Below are 26728 nucleotides of genomic sequence, written 5' to 3'. Positions count from 1 at the left end.
TTTTAAATGTATACTCTCCAGTTATACAAACTCTATTATCTCAGCTTATTGAACTGAGTAAGTTATAAATTTGATAGTAGGGTGCCAATTCATTGACTATGTGATGCTCTGAATATGGTATCAGTGCCCATTTTGTTTGAAAGACTTGCCATGCTTTACTGAATATGTGATACGTGGAAGATCCTAGGTATTGTGGAGGAATAAAGAAAAATATAAAAGATTATCTCTGGAAGACAGAAAATTATTATCTTGGGTGGCAGCAGTGGTTGTAGTGTTGGGATAAAACCTGTAAACAAATGGGTAGAAGAAGCGGGAATGATAAATACTATATGATCAAGATCTACTTTAGGAATATATGCTACCTGAGTGCAATATATTGTTCACCACTATATCTGTACCACCTAAAAGAATACCTGACACATAGAGTAGGTTAGGAAAAATGATATAAGACTAGTCATCCTCATGAAGGTGATAATTGAATCTTACTTTTTCCTTTTATTATAGGTGTCCAGATCCAGTATGTCAGCAAGCTGAGAAAGTAGGTTTTTTTTTGAAAATCATAACAGTTAATTCATGAGTTGAGCAGAGCTATCTAATGTTATATGAATATTGTGTGGCTTGGTAATCTGAGACACTGTAATGGCACTTACCAACAACTAGCTGGTTCCTCTTCCTTTAGTGGTTAGGGCAAACAACTATATAGGTAGAGATATTCGAAGACAAAATCATGCCCTTGGTAACTTGGGGTAGGAGGTTATGTGCAAGATTTCTTGCAGAAATCTTGATAATTATATGTAGGTAGATCCTAGTTTTTATCATGATTGAAGTTTGGCTTTTTGTTTGATTTTTGTATGTTATATAAAGGAGGAGCACTGTTTATCGTTATTACAAAGAGATATTCAAAGACAAAATCATGCCCTTGGTAAGTTGGGGTGTACATAACTTCACAGTAGTGTGATCTGGCCTTTTCCGGACCAAGTCTAATACAATGCCAGAATGAAATACTTTTTGCAGGAAATTATCACTATCTAATTTCAGAGCTTTTTCATCACTGTGAAAAGGAACCCCATACCCATTACCAGTCACACCTCACTCCCTTTCACCCCAGCACCCTGGAAACCACTAATCTACTTCCTGACTATAAATTTGCCTATTCTGGACATTTCATATAAATGGAATCATATAATATATGTTTTTTGTGTCTACTTCTTTCACTTAGCATAATGTTTTCAAGATTTATCAGCTGAGCATGTATCAGCACTTTATTCCTTTTTGTGGCCAAATAATATTCTATTGTATGACTAGACTACATTTTGTTTATTCATTCATCAGTGGATGGACATTTGGGTTGTTTCCACTTTTTGGCTTTTATGAACAGTGTTAGTACGAGCACTTGTGTACATGTTTTTGTGTGGACATATGTTTTTAGTGCTCTTGGGTATATACCTAGGAGTGGAATTGCTGGGTCATATGGTAACTCTATATTTAACCTTTTGATAGTTGCCAAACTGTGTCTCTATTAAGAATTTAAAACTTAATTTTACAAACAAAAGTTTGCCCACCTAACTTGACTTTATCTCTACTTGGTCTTCCCTTCTTTTTGAAAAATGAAATGATTATGTGAAAGCACATCCTTTATTATACTTAATTTTTTATCTTTTTAAAAGCATAAATACCTTATATTAAAGCGTTTTTATGCATTGATAGGAAAAATGGGCCCAGCAGATCCCTGAATAGTAATTCCTTATGTGTTACTAGACTTGGGGAGTGGAATGGGAAGTTGCAAAAATATGGCTTGTAAAGTTAAGTCTGGTTTGCCAGGTAATTTTCAAGCTTTCGAATAAATAACAGGACATATGTGATCTCTGTGTAGATCCATAATGGAAGTATTAGGGAGAACGTCAATGACAATTTATTCTACCATTCTGGAATTTGGCCCATAATTTATTTTGTCTAATGCAGCCTAAAATAGACTTGCAATATACAGTTGAAAATTGCTTTCTGAAAAATTTTTTTAAATTAATTAATTTATTTATTTTTGGCTGTGTTGGTTGGGTCTTTGTTTCTGTGCGAGGGCTTTCTCTAGTTGTGGCGAGCGGGGGCCACTCTTCATTGCGGTGCGCGGGCCTCTCACTGTCGCGGCCTCTCTTGTTGTGGATCCCAGGCTCCAGACGCGCAGGCTCAGTAGTTGTGGCTCACGGGCCTAGTCGCTCCGCGGCATGTGGGATCCTCCCAGACCAGGGCCCGAACCCGTGTCCCCTGCATCGGCAGGCAGATCCCCAACCACTGCGCCACCAGGGAAGCCCGCTTTCTGAATTTTTAAATAGAAACTGTAACTGGTAATGAACAGTGTGGTCTCAAGTATTGTACTGTGGTATGGCATCAAATCTTAGGGTACACAAAAGATTAAAATGCTCTTTAAGAACAACAAAAAAAGATAGTATTTGAGTATACAAATAAAGATATTTTGGTATTTGCTAGTTTCAATAACAAGTCAACTAATCTGAGGCAGGTAATTAAAATATTTCCTTAAATTCCTCATCTGTTAATAAATCTTATATGGTCATCTCACTCTTTACTTTTTTTTTTTTTTTTTTGCGGTACACGGGCCTCTCACTGTTGTGGCCTCTCCCGTTGCGGAGCACAGGCTCCGGACGCACAGGCTCAGCGGCCATGGCTCATGGGCCTAGCCGCTCCGCGGCATGTGGGATCTTCCCAGACCAGGGCACGAACCCGTGTCCCCTGCATCGGCAGGCGGACACTCAACCACTGTGCCACCAGGAAAACCCCTCAGTCTTCACATATTTAAAGGCATGCTCTATGCTAGATGTTGGGTATGGTGCTTTATATGCATGGTTTAATGAACATAAATGCATTTTTTTCTGTCTCTGCTCCTTGACATACAGTAATTATTTATTTATTTATTTATTATACTATTTTGTTATGCTCACCAAATTTTCTCTTTTTCCTCAGTCATTCAAAGGGTTTCTTTGGGACTTCCCTGGCAGTGTAGCAGTTTGAATATGGAACTGGAGGGATTTCCCTGACAGTCCAGTGGTTAAGACTCTGTGCTTCCGATGCAGGGGGCACGGGTTTGATCCCTGGTTGGGGAACTAAAATCCCACATGCCCCGCAGCGTGGCAAAATCAAACAAACCAACAACAACAACAAAGCATTTCTTAAATCTTTTTATTTTTAATTGAAAAGACAGTATAATTAAAGGAAAGAAAATTAAGTTACCTATCATCCTATACTTAAAACAACTGTCTTTCTTCATTGGGCAGTGGGACTAGAAAGTTAAGGGCCAGGTTTGGGAGTTATTTACTGAGGTGGACCCACCAGAACTTGAAACTGACTGGATGTGCAAGGAAGCAAGTGGACATATAAGGGGGAAGAGTCCAAAACTACTAGGAGGTTTTTAAGTCTGAATGGTTAAGGAGGGCAGAGGTGCCACGGAAATAAAAAGGGACATAGAAGCAGGTGAATTTCTTTTTATCTAGTTAGGTTTGAGTTGCTGTTGTGGATGTTCTGTAAGCAGTTTGAATATGGAACTGGAGGGATTTCCCTGGCAGTCCAGTGGCTAAGACTTTGCCTTCCAATGCAGGGGGTGCGGGTTCAATCCCTGGTTGGGGAGCTAGGATCTCACATACCGCGCGGCCAAAAAACCAAAACATACAACAGGAGCAGGGACTTCCCTGGAGGCGCAGTGGTTAAGAATCCGCCTGCCGGGGCTTCCCTGGTGGCGCAGTGGTTGAGAGTCCGCCTGCCGATGCAGGGGACGCGGGTTCGTGCCCCGGTCCGGGAAGATCCCACATGCCGTGGAGCAGCTGGGCCCGTGGGCCGTGGCCACTGAGCTTGCTCATCCGGAGCCTGTGCTCCACAACGGGAGAGGCCACAACACTGAGAGGCCTGCGTAAGGAAAAAGAAAAAAGAATCCGCCTGCCAACGCAGGGGACACGGGTTCGAGCCCTGGTCCGGGAAGATCCCACATGCCGCGGAGCAACTAAGCACGTGCGCCACAACTACTGAGCCTGCACTCCAGAGCCCGCAAGCCACAACTACTGAGCCCGCGCCCCTAGAGCCTGTGCTCTGCAACAAGAGAAGCCACTGCAATGAGAAGCACGCGCAGCGCAACGAAGAGTAGCCCCTGCTCGTTGCAACTAGAGAAAGCCCGCCCGCAGCAACGAAGACCCTACGCAGCCAAAAATAAATATAAATAAACTAATTTTAAAAAGTCTTAAAGAAAAATATGGAACTGGAACTGGGGAGGAAAGTCAGCAGAAATACAGATTTGGGGATCGTCATAAATGTAATAGTTAAAGGCATGGTAGACAGGAGATAAACTTGCTAAAAGACAAAATCTGAGGAGAGAATAGTTCAAGAGAGAACACATGCATTAAGGGGCTGGATGCAAAGGACCAGAAAGGGTTAGAGGAGAATCAAGAGACACTTGTTTCATGAAATTGAAGAAAGGAGTTTTAAAAGGAGGTCATCATCTGTTAAATACTTTATAGGAATTGAGGCTTTTGGTTTTGATGCCTTTTGGAGATTATTGGTGACTTCATGAAAGTAGTTTTCAGTATAAGTGGTAGAGGGAAGAGTGAAATTTTCAGGGGGTTCAGGAGTTAATGGTTCCCCAGGAAGTATAGGTTTCTCTTTAAAAGTTTGGTCTGTTGACCACAGCTTTGTGGCAGTCTGGACTAGCAAAAAATAATTTATTTCCATATAGTGGTAGATACGAATTGAGCTTTCTTAAACTGCAAAGGTGACTCTTCCTGTGCTACATTTTTGCAAAGATGAAAATACGAATTCTGCATCCATGCTATTAATTTGAGGGGTCTTCTCTGTTTTATTTTTTAGTTGGACAGTCGATGTTATTGTAACTTAACGTGTTAAACCTGGGCCTCCATATTCTCAAGCTCACTGTATGTTTATATTATATATTTTGGAATAATGAGATTAGTGACGGATTGCTTTGGAATACTTTGAGAGTCTGGGCTTGGCAGAATATTCCTCAGTGGAGACTAAAGCGTAAAGAGCACTAGAGTGATCACGTTTCCTTAAATCAAGACACATAACTAGATAAAGGGAGGCATAGCCAGAAGCCATAGTATTAATACCCAGGTTTTGGAATTTTTGAGCAATTTGCTGTGGGGACAGTGGGACAAAATATTTGAAGTTGGGATTGACCTGGAAAATGTGGAACCAGTGGTTACATGAGTTAAATAGTTAGAGGGACATGAGATAAAGGATGATGGAACAGGTGAAAGAGAAGTTGAGGGCTTTGTGAGTAGAAGCAAAATAAAGTAAACCTGAGAACACTGTTTTTTTTTTCCCCCATTTGCTGTATTAACAAAACAATTGTATTGTCCTCTTAGTTCAAATAGGATTCTACTTTTTTTCCATAAAAAATATAGCCCAGAGGTAGGGAGGGGATAAACTTGGATTATATCCTCCTAATATTTTGATCTTGAGAAAGCACTGTATTTTCTTTTCAAACCAGAGAACAGGAGCCTTTCCTTTAAGAAAAGGAAACCATTTGCTTGTTGTCTAGGGTGTGCAAAAAACGATTATAGTCTTGCTGTGAAATTTTTTTGTTACCTTTTTCTTAAAAACGTTTATGTTTTGCCATATTCATTGTTTTAAAATATAAAGTCTGTAGTACAAAGTTTTATTTAAAAACGAATTCTCAAAATGAAGATCCATTGCTTCATCTATTCAGGGAGGATTATAAAGCTACTGTGTTGAGGAGATCTCCTTTGCTGTTATTTGATGGAACTAGGAATTGAACCCCAGCTTCTCTGACTCAAAGCTGTCTCACTGTGAAGTGGTAATGAAATTTAAGGAGTGAGAGAAAATCGTTTCCTAAGTTTACTGGTCAATTCTCATTTGCATCCATTTCTTCTGAACATAACCACCTGAGAAGACCTAAAGAGTATATTGACTTGCTGCAGTTTGTCACAGGTTATGCTTGTAGTAGCTGGTATTAATAGAATAAGAAGATATGTAGGGAGGGTGGGAGGGAGGGAGACGCAAGAGGGAAGGGATGTGGGAACAGATGTATATGTATAACTGATTCACTTTGTTATAAAGCAGAAACTAATAAAAAAAAAAGAAGATATGGTCTGCATCTTCAGGGAACTCATGTTCTATCAGGGATGGTATATGTGCACATATAAATAATTATTGTACATTGGGAGATGTCCTAGATGAGAGGTATATAGCAAGTTGCTGTGGGTAGAGATGAGGAAGTGGAAGATGGGATTGGGTGCCGGGACTATTCTCAGGGAATGTTTCAGCAAGATGATATCTGTACTGAGCTAGAAAGAAGCGAGGAGGTTGCTTGGTAGACTACTAGGAAAATAACTGAAGCATCGAAATCATGATGATCAAAGAGTAAAAATCATTACTCTTATTAATACCCAAAGTCTGGTAAGGTTGGCCCCTGTTTACTTCAAAGTATGTCCTTTTAGTATCAGCCCTGACTTAGCTTTAATGAGAAGGCATAGCTATGCATTTCTGAAGAAGAATGGCAGACAATTTAGTCTGTCAGGCAGCAGTAGGTAAAGCGTGAGCAAAGATAGGAAGACGAATTTTGAAAGGCAGAGTTTCATATTTTGCACCTAAAGGTAAACGTTGCAGTTGTGTAGTTGAAAGACCCGTTAGTTATTTTAGTTGCTTGTAACAGTTATTATTAGAGGCATACATTTTTTTATTTTTTTTATTTTTTTTGTGGTACGCGGGCCTCTCACTGTTGTGGCCTCTCCTGTTGTGGAGCACAGGCTCCGGACGCGCAGGCTCAGCGGCCATGGCTCACGGGCCCAGCCGCTCCGCGGCATGTGGGATCTTCCCGGACCGGGGCACGAACCCTTGTCCCCTGCATCGGCAGGCGGACTCTGAACCACTGCGCCCCCAGGGAAGCCCCGGCATACATATTTTTATATAAATATATTTGTAAAGATTTAAGAACAGCCAGTTAAGTTAGAGATAGTATATGTTTGGTGGAAATTATACTCTGATTTTACTACTTGCTGCTGTTACTTTGTATTTTAGGTTTAAAAAAATTTTATTTTGTCTTAGTAATCATCCACCTTGTGTGGTTGCATTAGCTCAGTCGTATTACCATTGAGGGGCTTTTGTGACTGATGGCATTAACATTTCAGGCATAAAACCAGATGAATTTTTTCATTTAACAGTTATTACTGTGTGCCGACTATGTGCCAAACGCCCTGCCTTTTAAAATTCAGATGGATTTTCCAGTATTTGCCTCAGAAATATTTCAGCGCAATGGCAAAAGCAGTACTATGTAGGTACTCATATATTTTGCTACAGTGTAACTCTAAAGCTTGAAGTAATTCCATTTTATTTCACTTTAAGGTAATGTTGTTTGGATTTGTATAGTGTGTGCATATTTACTAAAATTAGTGTCTTATGAAGCTTTTTTTAAAGTGTTAATGACATTCAGGAATTTGGGGCAGTAGTGTGTGGCCTAGTAACAGAGTACGAGAAGGCTTGAGCTCCAGTATTTATTTATAGGCCATCTTATACAAAAAGAATTTGAGTTAGCTTAATTTTATTTTAGCTCTACGACTTTCCTGTCCATTTGTTTTCTTAATTGTCCTGATTGAAAATCCAGCCAACAAGTAAATTTAACACCTGTTCCTGTCTACATTTATTCTGAATTCTAAGTCTGTTTGGTGAGTATGAAGAGAATTAGATAAGTTTTAGCGGTGGAGCTAACACAGCTTGCTGATGGATTGACTGGATGTTGGCGGTGAGGGGTGGCGGAGGTAGGAATCACGATGATTCCCAGCTTTGAGGCTTGAGCAGGTATTGAATGGTGGTGCTCTTTGGACATGGTTGTGATGCCTGTGAGACACCCAGTGGACAATTGGGTAGACAGTTCGCTCTTTGACTGGAGAGATTCAACAAGTGTCACAAACACATTGTCACTAGCTTTGGTCCTTAGATAAACAAGGGAATTGTTGTACCCTTTTAAAGAACCAAATCTTGACACACAACTGGACACCTTAAAGAAGATAGTCATATTGCATGTGACTTTAGGGGCCTCTGAGAATCAGTTATTGATTTAGGATTGGGGAATAAAACGTCTGTGTTTTTAAGAAATAAAGAGAAAGTAATTTGTTTGGAACTTTAAAACAGTGAATATTAAACTCCATTTTTGTTTGCATCACAAATTCTAATGTATTAGAGACATCTCTGTGACTTATCTGAGAAGGCTAATTAAACAATTCTTGAAATCACCCATTTTAATGTGATTTGCATTGCACTAGCTATAAAGTACAATAAGATAGTTCAGTCTCTTCTTTCAGTTTTATAGTCTAATGGGTGAGACGTTAGACTGTAAATACTTTTCAGAAGTGGTAATGAAACAGTATTGTTGACTACTAAGTGCTGGGAACTGGGAGCAATGAGGAAGAGAGTGTTCAAGAAAGACTTAGGGGCTTCGCTTTTGGCACAGTCATTAAGAATCTGCCTGCCAATGCGGGGGACACGGGTTCGAGCCCTGGTCCGGGAAGATCCCACATGCCGCAGAGCAACTAAGCCCGTGCACCACAACTACTGAAGCCCGCGTGCCTAGAGCCCGTGCTTCTCACCGCAACGAGAAGCCCGCGCGCCACAACAAAGACCCCCAAATAGATAAATTTATTTAAAAAAAAAAAAGAAAGAAAGGCTTCAGAAAGGAAATAACACTCTAGCCAGAGTCCTCCTATTAACTCACCAGCAAGAGGAAAAATTGCAGAACTGTGATGATGAGGGGTGGAAGGGTACTTCTGCTGGTGGTGGTACATAATTCTATATGGCTGAAGCGTCATACTCTGAGTAAGAGAGTGTTATAGAAAGAAGAAGCTGGGAAATCAGACAGGCAGCTTTCAAAATATGTTAAAATGAAAGGATTTGGTAATTTATCTAGGAGGTGATAGACCCATTGGAGGGTTTTTAAGCGTGGGACAAATTAAAATAATCAGGCTTGCTTTTTAGAATAGAAACTAAGAATGGAATTATGAGTTTATTATGTGACTTTCTCAAGACTTTTAAGGGTAGTTGAAAATGTCTTTCTTAAAGGTTTTTTGTTTGTTTGCTTAGTTAAAAAAAAAAGCGCCACACATGATAAGGGGTGTCAATAGTACCTATAAGTTTATGTAAATATACCATTTAGCTATATTTTTGCCAGTTAGGACAGTAAACGATTCAAAATATTTTCTTGCTTTAGTGTAATTATGTGTAGCTTAATAAATGATTTTATTAGTGTTTAGTTCAGTGCTGTTCTCATACAAACTGTCACGTAGCACTGTAGTTACGAATAATGTTCCTTAGTGTATTATGGCATGTTTCTCAATTTCATATTGACAACTTCACTACAGACAATGGAAATGGTGGTCAGAAGTTAAAATGAAATGATATGTGTAGGTACTTCCCACTTCATATAGTTAAATGAACTTTGGTGGTGCTACGTACGTCTCCTCAATTTGGTGTGGTATTCAAAGAACAAAACCATCTTCTTTCGTTTAGGCCAGCATTCAGATCTTATTCTAAGATTAATTTATTTAACATATAAGCATTAAATATGCTCCAGGGATTCAGGGCATTACCCATTTTAATCTGACAGTAATTTTGTACTCATGGAGTTTAGAGTTTAGTAGAGGAAATAAGATGTATTCTCTTTATATATTTATCATAAAGAGAAGGAAATGGTGTTTCAAGAGTACATATACAGTCTAAAAAAGAACTCAGAAGGGAAGGATTATTGTTGCATGAGGGGAGTAAGAAACTCTGAAGGAGCTAGGACTTAAAAGATCTATAAGATTTGGAGGTATGTGAGTGGAATGACCACTAAGAAGCAAAGAGGAGCATACACAAAGACACAGAAAGATGATTATCATGATAATTTTTAAAAGTCGAATCTCGAAAGCATCTTTTTATGGTGTTTTGTTTTGTTTACCAATTACATACTGCTGGTGTCAAGGGCTACCAGATCTGTACGTTGTTGTATTATTCTGATGTTTTAAGAGATTTAGGAAGGAGTTTTGGTTTGCTGTACCTCCCAGTTTATCTAGAATTTAATCTGAAAACTTCGTAGGTTTTTTTTTTTTTGGCCACGCCGCGCGCGGCTTGTGGGATCTTAGTTCCCCGACCAGGGATCGAACCTGAGGTCCTGGCAGTGAAAGTGCCGAGTCCTAACCACTGGATCTCCAGGGAATTCCCTCAAAACCTTTTAATTCTTTCATTTAAGTACTTTTGTTTATAGGTGGTGTGGGTTTTTTGCTCCCACTTGCTGCTCAACAGTGATCTCCTCCCCATCCCTTTGTTTTTGCTACTTGATAATTACATTTTTCCTTCTTCATCCCTAATCTGTGCTCCTCCTCCCAAGAAAAATCCCTAATCACTTTTCAGAAATTGTCAATGCTGCCAATCTGTACATAAAATCCAGAGGAATCTAAGAATTCTTGAAAATCAACATCCATTCCTCCATGCGGTCGATCACCATACTCCTTCCTCTTGAACATACCCTTATACCAGTGGTTCTTATGCACAGCCCACAGACAGCAGCCGCAGCATCACCTGGAAACTCATTAAATGCAAAATTCCCAGGCTGCATCCCAGACCTACCAAGTCAGAAACTCTGAGGGTGGGGCTCTGCAATCCTCCTTTTAATAAGCCCTCCAGGTGATTCTGAAGCATGCGCAAATTTTACAATATGAATGAAGCATGCTTTAAAATACTCAACACACCCAAGCAAACAAATTGGCCTAGAATATGTGACTCCTTTTGATCTCTGATCTAAGAAAGGTTTTATTTAAAGAAAGAAAGAAATCTGTAGTAGCAAATAACATTTAAAGAGTTTCAGTAATTACTCAATAGTAATAGTTAACATTTATTGAGCCCATTTTTTCATGCCAGGCTCTTTGGTGAGAGTAGTAGATATTATCCTCAGATCACAGAGGATGAGACACAGGTTAAATGAATTCAGTGTCTTATAGCCAGAGAGTGTCAGATCAAGAATTTTAATTCAAGCAACTAACTATAAAGCTGATCTTTTTGTTAGGAAATAAGTTCCTATTTGAGGATATCTTTTTAATACAGTTGGGTAGAATTTTTTGATGCCAACATTTTTAAAAGTACAAAACAGTTTTTATGTTTAATAGGCCACCGTTGTTTTATTTATACTACATCATAGATTAGTATCTCTAAGGGGTATGAAAATTTCTAAGTACACTACTTATGTAGACTTATTTTAATAGAACATTCTTCATTGGAACCATGACAGTCGAAGGCATCCCATGCTGTGCTAGTCTTTAAGAAAACTGAATGTATAAAAATTCAAACTCAAATTAGATATTTATTTGTACACAGAAGTGTTCTTAAGTTTCATTATATGAGAAATGAGAAGTCATTTTCTATAAAAACTTTGTTTTGCACATTTCTCAATAACATAATTTGTCTTGTAAAAGAAGAAATGCTTGGAGTGATTGCAGCAGGTATTCCAGAAGTGCATTTACATTTTATAATTAAATTCATCCCCTCTTCCCTTTGCTTTGTAGTTTTTTTGTATGTGTGTATGTGTGTATATATGTGTATGTGTGTTTTTTCAGTGACAGTTACCTAAGTTATATCCCTTTCCCCCTGTGTTTCTGCAACGGTTTGGATTGATATCCTTCTGTTAGTCACATTCACATAGAATATTTTGTAATACATTAAGGTACTATATTTAAAAATGAAAATCTTTGAGCAGAGAAAACGCAAAAATTCTGATTAAATATGTGAGATATATATGTTAGTAACTGGGAGGATCTTTGTTAATGTGGAATAACGAAATTATGAATAGTCCTTTCTTTTACTTTTTTAAACATTTTATTTTTGAATAGGTAATGCATTCATGTAATCCAAAAAGTATGAAAGGACGTATAGTAATGTTTCCTTCCCATCCATTGCCTACAGCAACTCATTCTCTTCCCCATAGACAACAACTTCTGTTAATAGTTTCAGAGATGTTTTATGCACATGTACAAGCAAATACAAATGTATTTTTTTCTTCTTAACACCAATAGTTATATATACACTATTGTGTTCTCTGCTTTTTTACACTTAGTATATATTTTTGAGATCTTTCTATATCACAGTATATCAAGAGCTTCCTCGTTTGTTTTCAACATATGTCATATTTGATTGTATAAATGAAACATCTTTTTTTGTGTGTGTGTGGTATGCGGGCCTCTCACTGTTGTGGCCTCTCCCGTTGTGGAGCACAGGCTCCGGACGCGCAGGCCCAGCGGCCATGGCTCACGGGCCCAGCCGCTCCGCGGCATGTGGGATCTTCCCGGACCAGGGCACAAACCTGTGTCCCCTGCATCGGCAGGCGGACTCTCAACCACTGCGCCACCAGGGAAGCCCGAAACATCTTTTTAGCCAGTCCTCTATTAATAGTCTTTTCCAATTTTTGCAGTCTTTTGCTGTTATAAACAATTCTGCAATAAATAACTTTGTGTGTACATCATTTATGAGTGTGTGCCATTTATCTAGAGAACAAATTTGTAGAAGTGCAGTTCCTAGGTTAAAGGGTTATGTGTATTTGTAGTTGACAAATTACTTTCCTTAGGGGTTGTGCTAATGTTCTTTTCTACCAGTATTGCATCAAAGTTCTGGTTTTCCCACACCCTCACGAACAGCCCATTTACTTTTTAAATACAATTTTTACCCCCCAGTACACCTACATACTTTGAGAACTTTATTACTACAGGAAATAACATCATAAATGTGGAGAATTTTGCTTTGGCATTGTGCCAGTGCAGAACAAGATTCTAGTTAAGTCTTTTTGTCTTAAAAATGAATATTCCTGCTTTAGATCTCTAAGATTGTGATGATAAAGTTCAGTAGTTTTTCAGGGAAAAACAGAAAGCTTACTATTCCATGTGTAAGGGTCTATTTTAAGATTATTTCAAGTGTTGTATGTTAAAGTGTGTCAATGTAAGAGTAAGTTAAGGATCTTGAATTAAAGTTCTATCTGTGATTTTTTAAAAATATAGACATAATATTCTTAGTTGCTTAAATATTGGCATCCCAAGGAACAGAAATAAAATGGTGAAAAAGTTAAACATTACCAGATTTCTTTTTCATTTGTATTTAATAATTTTATTGAATAGTAAAACTAGAATGCCTTCAATATGTCTTTAAGCCTGGAAGAAAGCAGGCTCCTTTGAAATTAAATTTCAGCAATGTAGTTGAGTAGTGAATTTAAACAATTCACAATGCTGACTTTCAGTGCTTCTGAAAGCAGGAAGTGTATTACTGACATGCAGAAATATTCCAGCCCAAAGAACATCCCTACCGCCATATGTGGTAAGAATTTGTCACTAACTCACAAACCACTTCTGTAATGCAGTGAATAAGCAGAATTGGTCTTTGTTAGACATTTCCAATTCAATGTCAAAGAACTTTGTTTTGCAGTGTCTTATAAGTAATTATTAGCTTATGCCTTGGAAGGACGCTTGCATATCATGGGTGCTCAAGGTTTATTGAGAGAAGAAATCAAGAAACTTGTACATAATCTTTTAGGCATGATTTTCAAATTTGCTTTTGAGACCCTGAGTTAAACATTCTGATTCAGTGTATTAATGATGTATTTAAATAAAATTACTTTTATTCTAGTGTCCCCCCCCTTTTTGTTTTTTACTACTCTTTGGAGTATTAATCTTATGTTTGCACTTATGCTAAAAATGAAATTATCTTAGGGTTAGTTATAAAGGGGTAGGGAGATACTGTGAAATTAGAAAAACAAGAAAATGAGTTGTGAGGAATCAGGGTTAGCAAAGTTCAATGAAGAGCTATTTATCATTAAAATTTTCATTAAAATTTTGAAATACTAATGTTTTTCTGAACTTGAATTTTCTTTTTTTGATTTTAAGCGACTAAGAAGATTGTCAACCAAGTATAGAACAGAAAAGATTTATCCTACAGCCACTGGAGAAAAAGAAGAAAATGTTAAAAAGAACAGATATAAGGACATACTGCCATGTAAGTTTGAAATGCCATTAATGGAACAAATGGAAATGCTAATTAGCAGTTTTATAGCCTAAACTAGCTTTATTCTAAATAAATAAATGATAATAATTTGTGATTGTGCTTGTCTTTCCTTCTGATAATAGTTTTGTTGTTGTAGTTGTTTTATTGTTTAATTTTTCTTTAAGCATCACAATTACTCTGATACTAACTCACTTTTAAATACTGAAAAATCCAAGTAAAAATACCTTTTGTGGAATCCCTGTTCAAAGAAGTTATTTTGTTAAAATAAAATAATACAGACAATTCAATAAGTATAATTGAATACATTTTGTAAAATGCTAAAAATATTAACTCTTACCTATTGTCTATTAACAATAAGAACCTTAATTGATTAATTATGCATTAAAAATGATTCATGCCTGTGTGTCTGCTGTTCTCAGTAGTCTAAATATGATCTCTGAGGGCATCTCTGAGGGCATGCCTAAGACGGATAGCATCATATTCTAATAACGATAATATAATTATATTCTTAAATAGCATAGTTTTCTAGCAAAATACCTTTACCTCTAAAAGCATGCATACATAAGGGTCCCTATTTTATAAAGTAAAAATTTATATCATACCTGCTATCTGTTAAAGCTACCAGTAGTCTTTCTCTTTTCCTTCAAGTATCTTGAAATATACACATTCCATGACATTCTTTTTTCTCCATTCATCCTTTTTTCCCTAGCTTTACTGAGGTACAGTTGACAAAATGTCATTCATTCCTAAAGCTTCTTCTTCTAAAATGTCCGTGATAAATTTCCCAATGACTTTAATTGCCATATTTGGTAGTCTTTTTTTAGTGCTTATTCCTTTCTGTTAACTATTTTGATGTCATTGACCAGCCCCTATTTTTGAAATTTTCTTCTTCCTTAATATCCCTTTTCAAATCGCCTCCTCTCTCTGTCTCCTTCCCTCTCTTTCTTACTGTCTTCTCTGCATAAATTTAATCCTTCATCTTTCTATTGTTGTTCAGCTTTACTCTCAGCTGTGGGATCTGTGAGTGGCTGGTAGTAGCAAAATTATTACAAAGCGTCAGGTCAGCATAGCATAATGGTGAAGAGTTCTGACTCTGGAAGTTCATATCCTGGTTCTGTCACTTGCTATCTATGACTTTGGACTCATCCTCTCTGTGCCTTTGTTTCTTCATCTTCGAAATGGAGATTAAAATAATAATACTTTTAAAGATTATTTTGTGCATGTAAAATGCTTACAATTATCCCTAGTATATAGTAACCACTCATTAAGCTTTTGGAAAATATACTCTACTTTTCTTACCAGTCCACTTCAGAATAGTGAATAGTATAGGTTTCTGGACAGTTTTTTTTTTAAATTAAGCAATATAATCTTGAGGTACTCTTACTGTGCTCTGGAATTAATGCACATACTCTTAAAGAGACAGTTTCTCTACCTTCTTTTTCTATCATCTGGGGAAATGAATCTCAAACAGCTTCAGGTTTCTGTTTTCATATGTTGTGTTTCATTCATTAATTTTATAAAAAACTTTGAGCATATACTATGTGCTGCAGATACAGCAGGAAATAAACTGACAAAATTCCCTGCCCCCATGGAGCTTATATTCTAGTCAAGGTGATGGACAATTAATTCAAATAACATATTATGTTCTCTCATAGTAATTAGTGCTATTGAGAATAATATAGTAGGAGGTACATAGAGAAAATTGAGAATAGAAGGGGGAAGCTTTGTGATATTAAATAGAGGTAGAGGGGGAAGGTCAATGGTATGCTGTTCAACTGCCCCTCTGAAAAATAAGAGCCTTGGTTTGTATTGCTTGCCAATTTCCATAGTAAATGGACTACTTACCATAATCATCACAACAAAAGTATGAGGTAGGTACTATTATATGCCATTTTGCAGATGAAAAACTGAGACAGAGAGAGGTTAAATACCTTGTCACACAGCTAATAGGGCGGCGAGAAGTTAAACCCAGGCAGTTTGTACCCAGAGCATTGGTTTTTAACTACAGTGATTTTGCTGCTGAAGGGACATTTAGCAATGTCCGGATGTGGTTTGGTTGTCACAACTAGGCTGTGGAGTGAGCAGGCTGCTACTGGCATCTAGTGGGTAGAGGACAGGGATGCTACTGCATCCTGCAACACAGAGGCTTCAGCCTCCCCACAGCAAAGAATTATCCAAGGCCAAAATATCAATAGTGCTGAGGCTGAGAAACCTTGCCCTAGCCTGAGCTCTTAATTACAGTGCTATAGGCAGAGTAGCAGTGCCTTTTTCCCTTTTATTTAAGGTTTGATAAGTCAGTTTCCGATAAATTTCTAGTCATTTTAATTTGGAAAACTATATTGAAAGTAATAGTATTTAGAGATAATGTTTTCTTACTATCATAAGAATAATGTAAATTGTCAATTTCCTTTGAGTATTTAGCATGTCCAGTGCTTGCAGGTACGGTATATTTTTAAAAACAGCTTTGTTGAGGTATAATTTACATACCATAAAATTTACCCATTTTAAGAAAAGGGAACTCTTGTACACTGTTGACGGGAATGTAAATTGGTGCAGCCACTGTGGAAAACAGTATGGAGCTTTCCCAAAAAACAAAAAATAGAACTACCATATGACCCAGCAATTCCGCTTCTGGGTATATATCCACAAAAAACAAAAACACTAATTTGAAGAGATACGAGCACCGCAATATTCATAGCAGCATTATTTACAATTGCCAAGATATGGAAGCAACCTAGGTGTCCATCAACAGATGAATGGATAAAGAGGTATTTTAAATGTAGATATAGATATAGTGGAATACTACTGAACTATGAAAAAGAAGGAAATTTTGCCATTTGCAGCGACATGGATGGACTTGGAGGGCGTTACGCTAAGTGAGATAAGTCAGACAAAGACAAATACTGTATGATATCACTTATATGTGGAATTAAAAAAAATACAACAAACTAGTGAATCTAACAGAAAAGAAGCAGGCTCACAGATATAGTGAACAAACTAGTGGCTACCGGGAGTGGGAGCGGCAATATGGGGGCAGGGGTGGGAAGGATAAGCTATTGGTGTACGATATGCTCAAGGATGTATTATACAACATGGGGAATATAGCCAATATTTTGTAATAACTATAAATGGAAAGCAATCTTTTAAGAAAGTTTAGAGTTGTACAATCATCAACACAATACAGTTTTAGAATATTTCCATCACACCAAAAAGGTCACTTATGTGAGTTTGTAGTCTTCAGCACCAGGCAACCACTAATCTGCTTTCCATCTCTAGATTTTCCTTTCCTGGAAATCTCATATAAATGTAATCATACAATATGTAGTCTTTTGTGTCTGGCTTTTTTCACTTAGCATGTTTTTGAGATTCATCCATGTTGTATAATATACTAGTACGTAGTTCATTCCTTTTTATTGTTCACTAGTATTCCATTGTATGGCTATCACATTTTGTTTATCCATTCAGTAGTTGAGGAACATTATAAATAATGCTGCTATGAACATTTCTAGGTAAATCTTTGTATGGACATACGGTTTTATTTTTCTTGGGTAGATACTTAGGAATGGAATTTCTGGGTCTGTGAAAGCTTATGTTTATTTTTTTAAATTATTTTTTGAAATTAATTAATTAATTAATTTTATTTGGTTGCCCTGGGTCTATTTGGTCTTAGTTATGGCTCGCAGACTCCTTAGTTGTGGCTCGCGGGCTCCTTAGTTGCAGCTCGCCAGCTCCTTAGTTGTGACATGCGAACTCTTAGTTGTGGCATGCATGTGGGATCTAGTTCCCTGAGCAGGGATCGAACCCTGGCCCCCTGCATTAGGAACACGGGGTCTTAACCACTACGCCTCTAGGGAAATCCCAGAAGCTTATGTTTAACATTTTAAGGTACTGTTAAATTGTTTTTCAAAGTAGCTGTGTACCATTTTACACCAGCAGTGTATGAGGGTTCTAGTTTCTCTACATCCTTGCTAACACTTGTTATTGACAGTCTTTTTGATTATAATTATTCTAGTGGATGTGTAGAGGTATCTCTACACATCCACTAGAATAACAGAGGTATCTCCTTATGGTTCCAATTTGCATTTCCCTAATGACTAATGATGTTGAGCATCTTTTCATGTTCTGTTAGCGACTGTAAACTGTCTTTGGTGAACAGTCTCTTCAAATCATTTGTAGTTTTTTAAAATTGATTTTTTATAAAAGTTATAAAAGTTCATAACTTTTATAAAAGTTATAAAGTTTTATAAAGTTGAGTTATAAAAGTTTTTTACATACCCTAGATACAGGTATTTTTTCAGATATTATGATTTACAAATTTTTTTCCCACTTTATAGCTTGTCTTTTCTTAATGGTGTTTTTTAAAGTGTGCAAGCTTTTAATTTTCATGAAGTCCAGTTTATCAGTTTTATGGATCATGTTTTTGATATTCAATCCAAGAACTCTTTGCCTAATCCAAACTCACAAAGATTTTCTCTCATGTTTTCTCATTTCATTCCTAGAAGTATTATAGTTTTAGCTCCTACATTTAAGTCTATAATTCATTTTGAGTTAATTTTTAATGTGGTGTGAGGTAAGGGTCTAAAATAATCTTTGAGCATGTGCCATTGTTCCAGCACTATTTGTTGAACATTATCCGTTCTCCATTGAATTGCGTTCTTTCCTTTGTTGGAAATCATCTGACTGTAAATGTAAGGGTTTATTTCTGGACCCCTAATTCTATTTCATTGACTTATTCTTCAGCCAATATCACACTGTCTTGATCATTATAGCTTTATAGTAAGTTTTAAAAGCAAGAAGTGTTAAGTTCTCTGTGTTCTTATTTTTAAAAAATTGGTTTGGTTCTTCTGAATCCTTTGCATTTCCATATAAATTGTGAGATAAGCTTGTCAATTTCTGCAAAAAATCCTACTGGAATTTTGATAAGAGTTGTGATGAATCTGTGGATCAATTTAGGGAGAATTGCCATCTTAAACCATATTGACTCTTCCAGTCTAAGTGTCCATCAACAGATGAATGGATAAAGAAGGTGTGAAATATATATATAGAATGTCTCTCTCCATTTAGATCTTCTTTATTTCTCTCAGCAACGTTTTATGGTTTTCAGTGTACAAGTCTTGTATTTCTTTTTAAAAAGTCTTCATGCTATTGTGAATGGAATTATTTTAATTGTATTTTCAAGTTCTTTATTACTAGTATATAGAAATACAATGTACACATTTGCATGTTGATTTTTTTTTAATCCACTGACCTCCCTGGACTCATTTAGTTTAGTATTCAGTTTAGTATTTTTTTGTGAAAACTAGGATTTTTTACATAGCAGAATCTTGTGATTTGCAACTAATGACCGCTTTACCACTCCCTTTCCAATCTGAGTGTCTTCTTTGCCTTATTGCTCTGGCTAGAATCTCTAGTATAATGTTAACTTGAAGTGGCAAGAGCAGACATCCTTGCTTTTGATCCACTAAAAGTAATTTCATCACTCTTCAGAGATCACTTAGTTTTTTCTCAAGCCATCTTGGAGATGGTAGAACACTGAGGCTAGTCCTATAATTAAGAAATTTCTAGATACTCTTGTGTCAAGGATGACCTGTGCTTTTGTCTGTTGAAAAGGGCTCAAACTGAGTTGGCTAGCCTTTAGAAGTGATGGATCAGTGTGTTCTGCCTATCCCAATATTAATTATGGAGATCCTTTTATTTCTCAGACCTAGGATTTATCAATAGGTGTGTGTTTGCTTGGAGGTGACAATATATATTTTTGTTGTTGCAATAGGTGTTGATGTTTGTTCGAGAAAAAAATGTTGCTACTTTAAAGAGTCTCTTGTGTAGCGAATATTGGTTTTATCTATTTGGAATTGGGCTCTTGGGAGATTGTAGAGGCAGTCTGCAAAACCATGGAGAGGAATGATTATTTTCATTTCTTTAATATTCTTTAAATTATTTCTATTCATGTTTATGCTTAATAACAGCACCAATGAAGAATATTAAAGTATGCATTATGTGTTATACACAACATAATACTGATTTTAAAATTCTCAATAATGTACTATGATTGGGACTTGCCTCACAGTCCAGTGGTTAAGACTCCGTGCTCCCAGTGCCGGGGGCCCAGGTTCAGTCGCTGGGAACCCTGGTTGGGGAACTAAGATCCCACATACCACAACCAAGCCCGCGGCAACAAAGACCCAGCGCAGCCCAAATAAATAAATAAATAAATAAATAAATAAATAGGTCGGGGAACTGAGATCCCACATACCACAATTAAGCCTGCGCCGCAACAAAGATCCAGTGCGGCCTAATAAATAAATAAATAATAAATAAATAAATAATTTAAAAATTATAAAAAATATATATATATACTATGATTCTATAGTATGAAGTAGTGACTACAAAATTTGCCTGTGCTTTAGAGTTTTAAAAAATGCCATTTCTTTTTAAAAAATTTTTATTGAAGCATAGTTGATTTACAATGTTGTTAATTTTTGCTGTACAGCAAAGTCATTCAGTTATACTTATATATTCTTTTTCATATTCCTTTCCATTATGGCTTATCACAGGATATTGAATACAGTTTCCTGTTCTATACAGTAGGACCTTGTTTATCCATCCTATATGTAATAGTTGGCATCTGCTCATCCCAAACTCCCAATCCTTCTCTCCCCCCGCCACCTCCTCCCTTGGCAACCACAGGTCTGTTACCTATGTCTGTGAGTCTCTTTCTGTTTCATCGATATGTTCATTTGTGTCATATTTTAGATTCCACATATAAGTGATATATGGTATTTGTCTTTCTCTTTCTGACTGACTTTACTTCGTATGAGAATCTCTAGGTCCATCCATGTTGCTGCATGCAAAGGGCATTATTTCATTTTTTAAAAAAGCCATTTCTGTGCCCCATCTTGAACTGACTGAATCAAACTTATTGCAGAATATGCGACTCGGAAATCTTGCATTTTAATTTGCTTTTCCCAGTCCCCAGCTGCTGTATGATTAGCCATAGGTGAAATAAGATTGGCAAAATACTGATAATTATTGAAGTTGGGTAATGAATAGATGGGGATTCATTATACTGTCATATATGCATAAAATTTTCCATCACAGAAAATTAAAAAAATATTCCCAGCTTGCATGTAGCAAGCACCTTGGCACAAGTCTTGACTATCATTTGGGAGCCACTGTTCTCATTTGGATTCACAATCCCCAAAACATTTACTAAGGATCCAGTGGTAAACCAACTATTGTACAAAGTCTCTGGCTTTGAGATACTTTGAATAGAGGCTAACGTGCCACATGAATAAGGGTAATTAGGTGGGACCCATCATTACTGGCAAACATGGTTGAGAGGAAGCTTCATATAGTTACTTAACTGTCATTGTCCTAACTACTGAATTATTCTATTGTCATTTGCCCAAAGCATAGGATTTTTTATATGTATATTTCTTATCCCAAATGGCTTTAAAAAAAGACATGTAGGATGGAATGAAATAAGAAACAAAGCATTGATAAACATGTAAACATTCTCTTTCCTGGAAACATGGTAAGGAGATACATAATTTTAATTGGAAGCTACTATGTCTTTCTTATATATCTCTTCCTACAAATTTCCAAAGAAAATTTCACCAAAAATAAATAAATGAAATCAGCAGAACTGGGCCTTTGTACTAATGTATAAAATTCGGGTCATTGGCAAATAAATTAGTTATTCATTTGTTTTCCTTTTAAAAAGTTTGCTAAGAAGTTTATTTGTATCTGTTACCATTTCTGTATGTCTTTTTGTATTTTAATTGCCTTTAATAGTCATTGTCCCTGGATTAGAAAGGACCAAAATGATAGTGGCATGTTACATGTTATGGCCCTTTCTAATCTAGAGACCATGAATCTTAGATAATCCTACTACTTTAGGGTTTCATAGGCTCAAAGTATGTCCCCAAATATTTATTTACTACAAAGGGAAAGATAGTAACTTCACAGTGGAGACACAAGCTGACACCAAATTAACCAAGACCAAGGTTAACCTCACAAGTAACATGACATATTGACATCATGAACCCCTTGGTGTGTCTTCTCACTGAGGACACATGATTGTTCTCTGCTCTTCTGGACAAAATGCATAACCTCATTCCAATCATAAGAAAAATATCAGTCCAAGGAACTTTTATAGATTGGAAGAGACTTAGGAGAAATAATAACAAAGTGTATTGTGGGATCCTGGCAAGAAAAAAGATACTTTTTTTTAACTGGTAAAACTTGTTTACAGTCTGTTGTTTAATTAATAGTATTGTAACAATGTTAGTTTTCTCATTTTGATAACTGTGCTATGGTTATGTAAGTAAGATGTTAACATTAAGGAAAGATGAGTGAGGGATGTATGAGAATTCTCTATACTATTTTTGTAATTTTTCTGTAAGTCTAAAATTAGTTCTAAATGAAAAGTTTTTAAAAATCTATCTGCACTACCTATGACCAAGGGCTGATTTTTCTCTCTTTACATAGATTTCATATAAATCAGCAGGAAAACATAGACATATGGGGATAATGTTCAGAGGGTATAAACAAGCAGCTTTGGTAAAAGAAGTACGAACAACTATATGAAAATATGCAACCATTTGCATAATTCAAGAGATGCAGGTCTGATGTCTTAGTTTTTAGATTGTCAGCTATTAAAATATATGATAACACCCAGTTAGTTACTCTTACTAATAACACTTGCATAAGTTGGTATATACCTTTTAGAAGGCAAGTAGCAATTCCTCTGTTAGGAACTTATTACCCTCTGGTACTGCCGGTAACAGATACAAGTACTGCAGTGTTCATTGTAGTAGTGCGTCTAGTAAGAAAAAATGGCCCATCAGTAGTGTAGCTAGTTAAATAAATAATGAAACGTCCATATAACATTAAAAAAGAGTAAGGTGATCTGTTTCTGCTCTGGGAAGAGTTCTAGGATATATTGCTAACTGAAAAGTAACAAGGTTCAGAACAACATGTTTAGTATGATTGTATTTGTCTGCTTTTTCAAAGTATATAGGTATATGCATAAAAATTTCGGAATGAAAAAGGAACTTCAATACTGTCTTTTTTGGAAAAGAGAGAGCCCTGGAATTCAAGGACAGGGGCAGTTCACTTTTCATCTTGTATCTTTTTTTTTTTTTTTTTAATATTATTTATTTACTTATTTGGCTGTGCCAGGTCTTAGTTGCGGCACACGGGATCTTTAGTTGCGGCATGTGGGCTCTTAGTTGCGGCATGTGGGATCTAGTTCCCTGACCAGGGATCAAACCTGGGCCCCCTGCATTGGGAGCATGGATTCTTAACCACTGAACCACCAGGGAAGTCTCATCTTGTATCTTTCTTTAAGATCTAATTTTAAAAAATCATATTGATATTACCTTTATTTTAAAAATAAAACTACATAATTTTATAAAATTAATAAAATTTATGTTTTGAGACTTTCTTGTAAAGATTTTTTTTACCCTAAGTGGACATTACCTAATAATAAGTATCATTGGTGAAGTGCAGTATTGAGCACTTTTCATACATCATCTTAATTCATTTATTTGTCACAGTTTACTTAATTTTTCTAATTTCTTGTGAAATATGAAAGTTAGATTTCCTTACAAGAACTTTGGCAAATGTATTTATGTATAAATGGTTAGTGTTCATCACCTAGTATGCTTGTTAAAAACTGTAGACACTTAAACCTCAGAGTCTTGTATAGTATATCTAGGATGATGCCCAGGAATTTGTATTTTAAAAGAGCTCCTGAGATTTATTCTGACTCCAACTTTAAAACACAGCTTAACAATCAGACTTCCGGTCAATATGATGTTAGAAATTAGCCTGCTGGTACCTAGAGTCAGTTTTCATTCATTGTTTTTTTTTTTTTTTTAATTAATTGATTTAATTTTGGCTGCATTAGGTCTTTGTTGCTGCGCACGGGCTTTCTCTAGTTGTGGCAAGACAGGGCTCCTCTTCGTTGCAGTGCACTGGCTTCTCATTGCCGAGGCTTCTCTTGTTGCAGAACACAGGCTCTAGGTGCATGAGCTTCAGTAGTTGTGGCGCACGGGCTCAGCAGTTGTGGCTCGTGGGCTCTAGAGCATAGGCTCAGTAGTTGTGGCACATGGGCTTCGTTGCTCTGCGGCATGTGGGATCTTCCCGGACCAGGGCTTGAACCTGTGTCCCCTGCATTGGCAGGCGGCTTCTTAACCACTGTGCCGCCAGGGAAGTCCCATTCATTGTTTTTGGTTTTTTTTTTTTTTTGGCGTTATGCGGGCCTCTCACTGTTGTGGCCTCTCCCGTTGTGGAGCACAGGCTCCGGACGCGCAGGCTCAGCGGCCACAGCCCACGGGCCCAGCTGCTCCGCGGCATGTGGGATCCTCCCGGACCGGGGCACGAACCTGTGTCCCCCGCATCGGCAGGCAGACTCTCAACCACTGTGCCACCAGGGAAGCCCCGATTGTTTTTTAAAGTAAATAATTTTAGTTATTTATTTAATCTTGTTTATGGTTTGTTAGAAAAAAAACCTGTTTGCCAATGGAATATAATTTATGAAATCCTTTTTTTTTCTTGTAGTTGATCACAGCCGAGTTAAGTTGACTTTAAAGACTCCTTCTCAAGATTCAGACTATATCAATGCAAATTTTATTAAGGTATGTATTAACTTTAAGTATTAACTCTGCCATATTTAATGTCTTCCTACATACTCATTTTTTGTGTGTGTGTGTGGTTCACGGGCCTCTCACTATCGTGGCCTTTCCCGTTGCGGAGCACAGGCTCCAGACGCACAGGCTCAGCGGCCATGGCTCACGGGCTTAGCTGCTCCATGGCACGTGGGATCTTCCCGGACCGGGGCACGAACCCGTGTCCCCTGCATCGGCAGGCGGACTCTCCACCACTGTGCCACCAGGGAAGCCCCCTACATACTAATTTTATTAAAAGTTTAAAGATTGCCTAACATGATGCCAACAGTAAAAGAAGTAAAAATAAAAGCACAGCCATGACATATTTTTATGGGCTTTCCTTCTAGCTTCCTTATTCATAAAGAGTTTTGCTTGGTTTTATGATAGTGGAGATAAAGTTTTTCTGTTTTTGTTTCTTCTTTTACATTGAAGACTTATAAACACCTTACTGATTGTTAAATCTTCTCATTTGTCCCCTTGAGTTTAGGTACACAAATGTACATGGTAATTTCAGTTGTTGAACCATATAGGTTGTTTCCAGATTTTCTTGATGGTAATATTGCAGTGAACATTGTTATTCTTTTTTTGTTGGTTTTTTTTTTTTAATTTATTTATTTAATTTATTTATTTTTAGCTGTGTTGGGTCTTCATTGTTGCCCATGGGTTTTCTCTAGTTGCGGCTACTCTGCGTTGCGGTGAGTGGGCTTCTCATTGCAGTGACTTCTCTTGTTGTGGAGCGCAGGCTCTGAGCACGCAGGCTCAGTAGTTGCAGCGTGTGGGCTCTAGAGCGCAGGCTCAGTAGTTGTGGCTTGCGAGCTCTAGAGCGCAGGCTCAGTAGTTGTGGTACATGGGCTTAGTTGCTCCATGGCATGTGGGATCTTCCTGGACCAGGGCTTGAACCTGTGTCCCCTGCATTAGGCAGGCGTATTCTTAACCCCTGTACCACCAGGGAAGCCCTGAACGTTGTTATTCTTTTGAATAATTTCTTAGAATAAATTACCACGGCTGGAATTACTGGGTAATACTGATTTAAAATTACAGAATATAAACTTAGATTAAAAACTTTTGGCAATTGTCACTATGTTTCAAGTGACAGCTGAAATGCAAGATTAAATATAGTCTTTATAGATAACCTTTTTTGGATACTCTGATCAAAAGCAGTCAAGTTTTTTACATATTTATCAGCAGAGAGAGAGATTCAAACTGCTACTTGAGTAAATAAAAGACTGTTTTGTTCTGTTAGTTATTCTGTGCTTTTGAATCTTTCTAGTTATATGGCAGAATAATTTCAATTATTTTATATATGGTATTTATACATTTTTTTAAGGTTCTTTTTTTTAATTTAAAAAAAATTATTTATTTAATTTATTTATTTTTGGCTGTGTTGGGTCTTCGTTGCTGCGCGGGCTTTCTCTAGTTGCGGCAAGCGGGGGCTACTCTTCATTGTGATGCACGGGCTTCTCATTACAGTGGCTTCTCTTGTTGTGGAGCATGGGCTCTAGGCACTCGGGCTTCAGTAGTTGTGGCGTGCAGGTTCAGTAGTTGTGGCTCACAGGCTCTAGAGCGCAGGCTCAGTAGTTGTGGCACACTGGCTTAGTTGTTCCACGGCATGTGGGATCTTCCCGGACCAGGGCTTGAACCCGTGTCCCCTGCACTGGCAGGCAGATTCTTAACCACTGCGCCACCAGGGAAGCCCCTATACATGTCTTAATATAATATTTTGTTGAGAAAAATATTAAGGTGGTAAGAGTTATTTGGTAAAATTAATATCTATGTCAACATTGAACAGTCATGGTTTCAAATAAAAACTGTTTTTACTAAAAAGTCAATTTTACTACAGTTATGGCAAAACCCAAAACTAATAGGTTAAACAAAAATTAACACGTAGGTAGTTCGTTCTTTCAGATATTATTGATGTTTATGTTCTTTTATAAGGACATCTGTTAAAAGTTCTAGTTTTTAATTGCACTTAATAACACTGACCCACTATATGATTCAATTATGTGCTGGTT

General features: G+C 37.1%; 1 protein-coding gene across 4 annotated transcripts in view; it reads left to right on the top strand.

Moving 5' to 3' along the window:
• PTPN12 (protein tyrosine phosphatase non-receptor type 12) overlaps positions 1–26728 on the top strand; it is a 90644-nt gene that overhangs the window by 19750 nt on the left and 44166 nt on the right. For 3 of the 4 annotated variants that reach the window (XM_079711619.1, XM_079711618.1, XM_079711616.1), the window contains exons 2-3: positions 13926–14034; positions 24610–24686. In XM_079711619.1, the coding sequence (XP_079567745.1) occupies positions 13926–14034; positions 24610–24686 (186 nt within the window). Of the gene's footprint in view, positions 1–504; positions 539–13925; positions 14035–24609; positions 24687–26728 lie in introns of all 4 variants that reach the window. The other variant, XM_079711617.1, reaches the window with a different exon arrangement.

This window comes from Hyperoodon ampullatus (assembly GCF_949752795.1).
Source record: "Hyperoodon ampullatus genome assembly, chromosome: 9".
NCBI lineage: Eukaryota > Metazoa > Chordata > Mammalia > Artiodactyla > Ziphiidae > Hyperoodon > Hyperoodon ampullatus.
The sequence above is the reverse complement of the archived record's forward strand: the minus strand, read 5'-3'. Positions and strand labels throughout refer to the sequence as shown.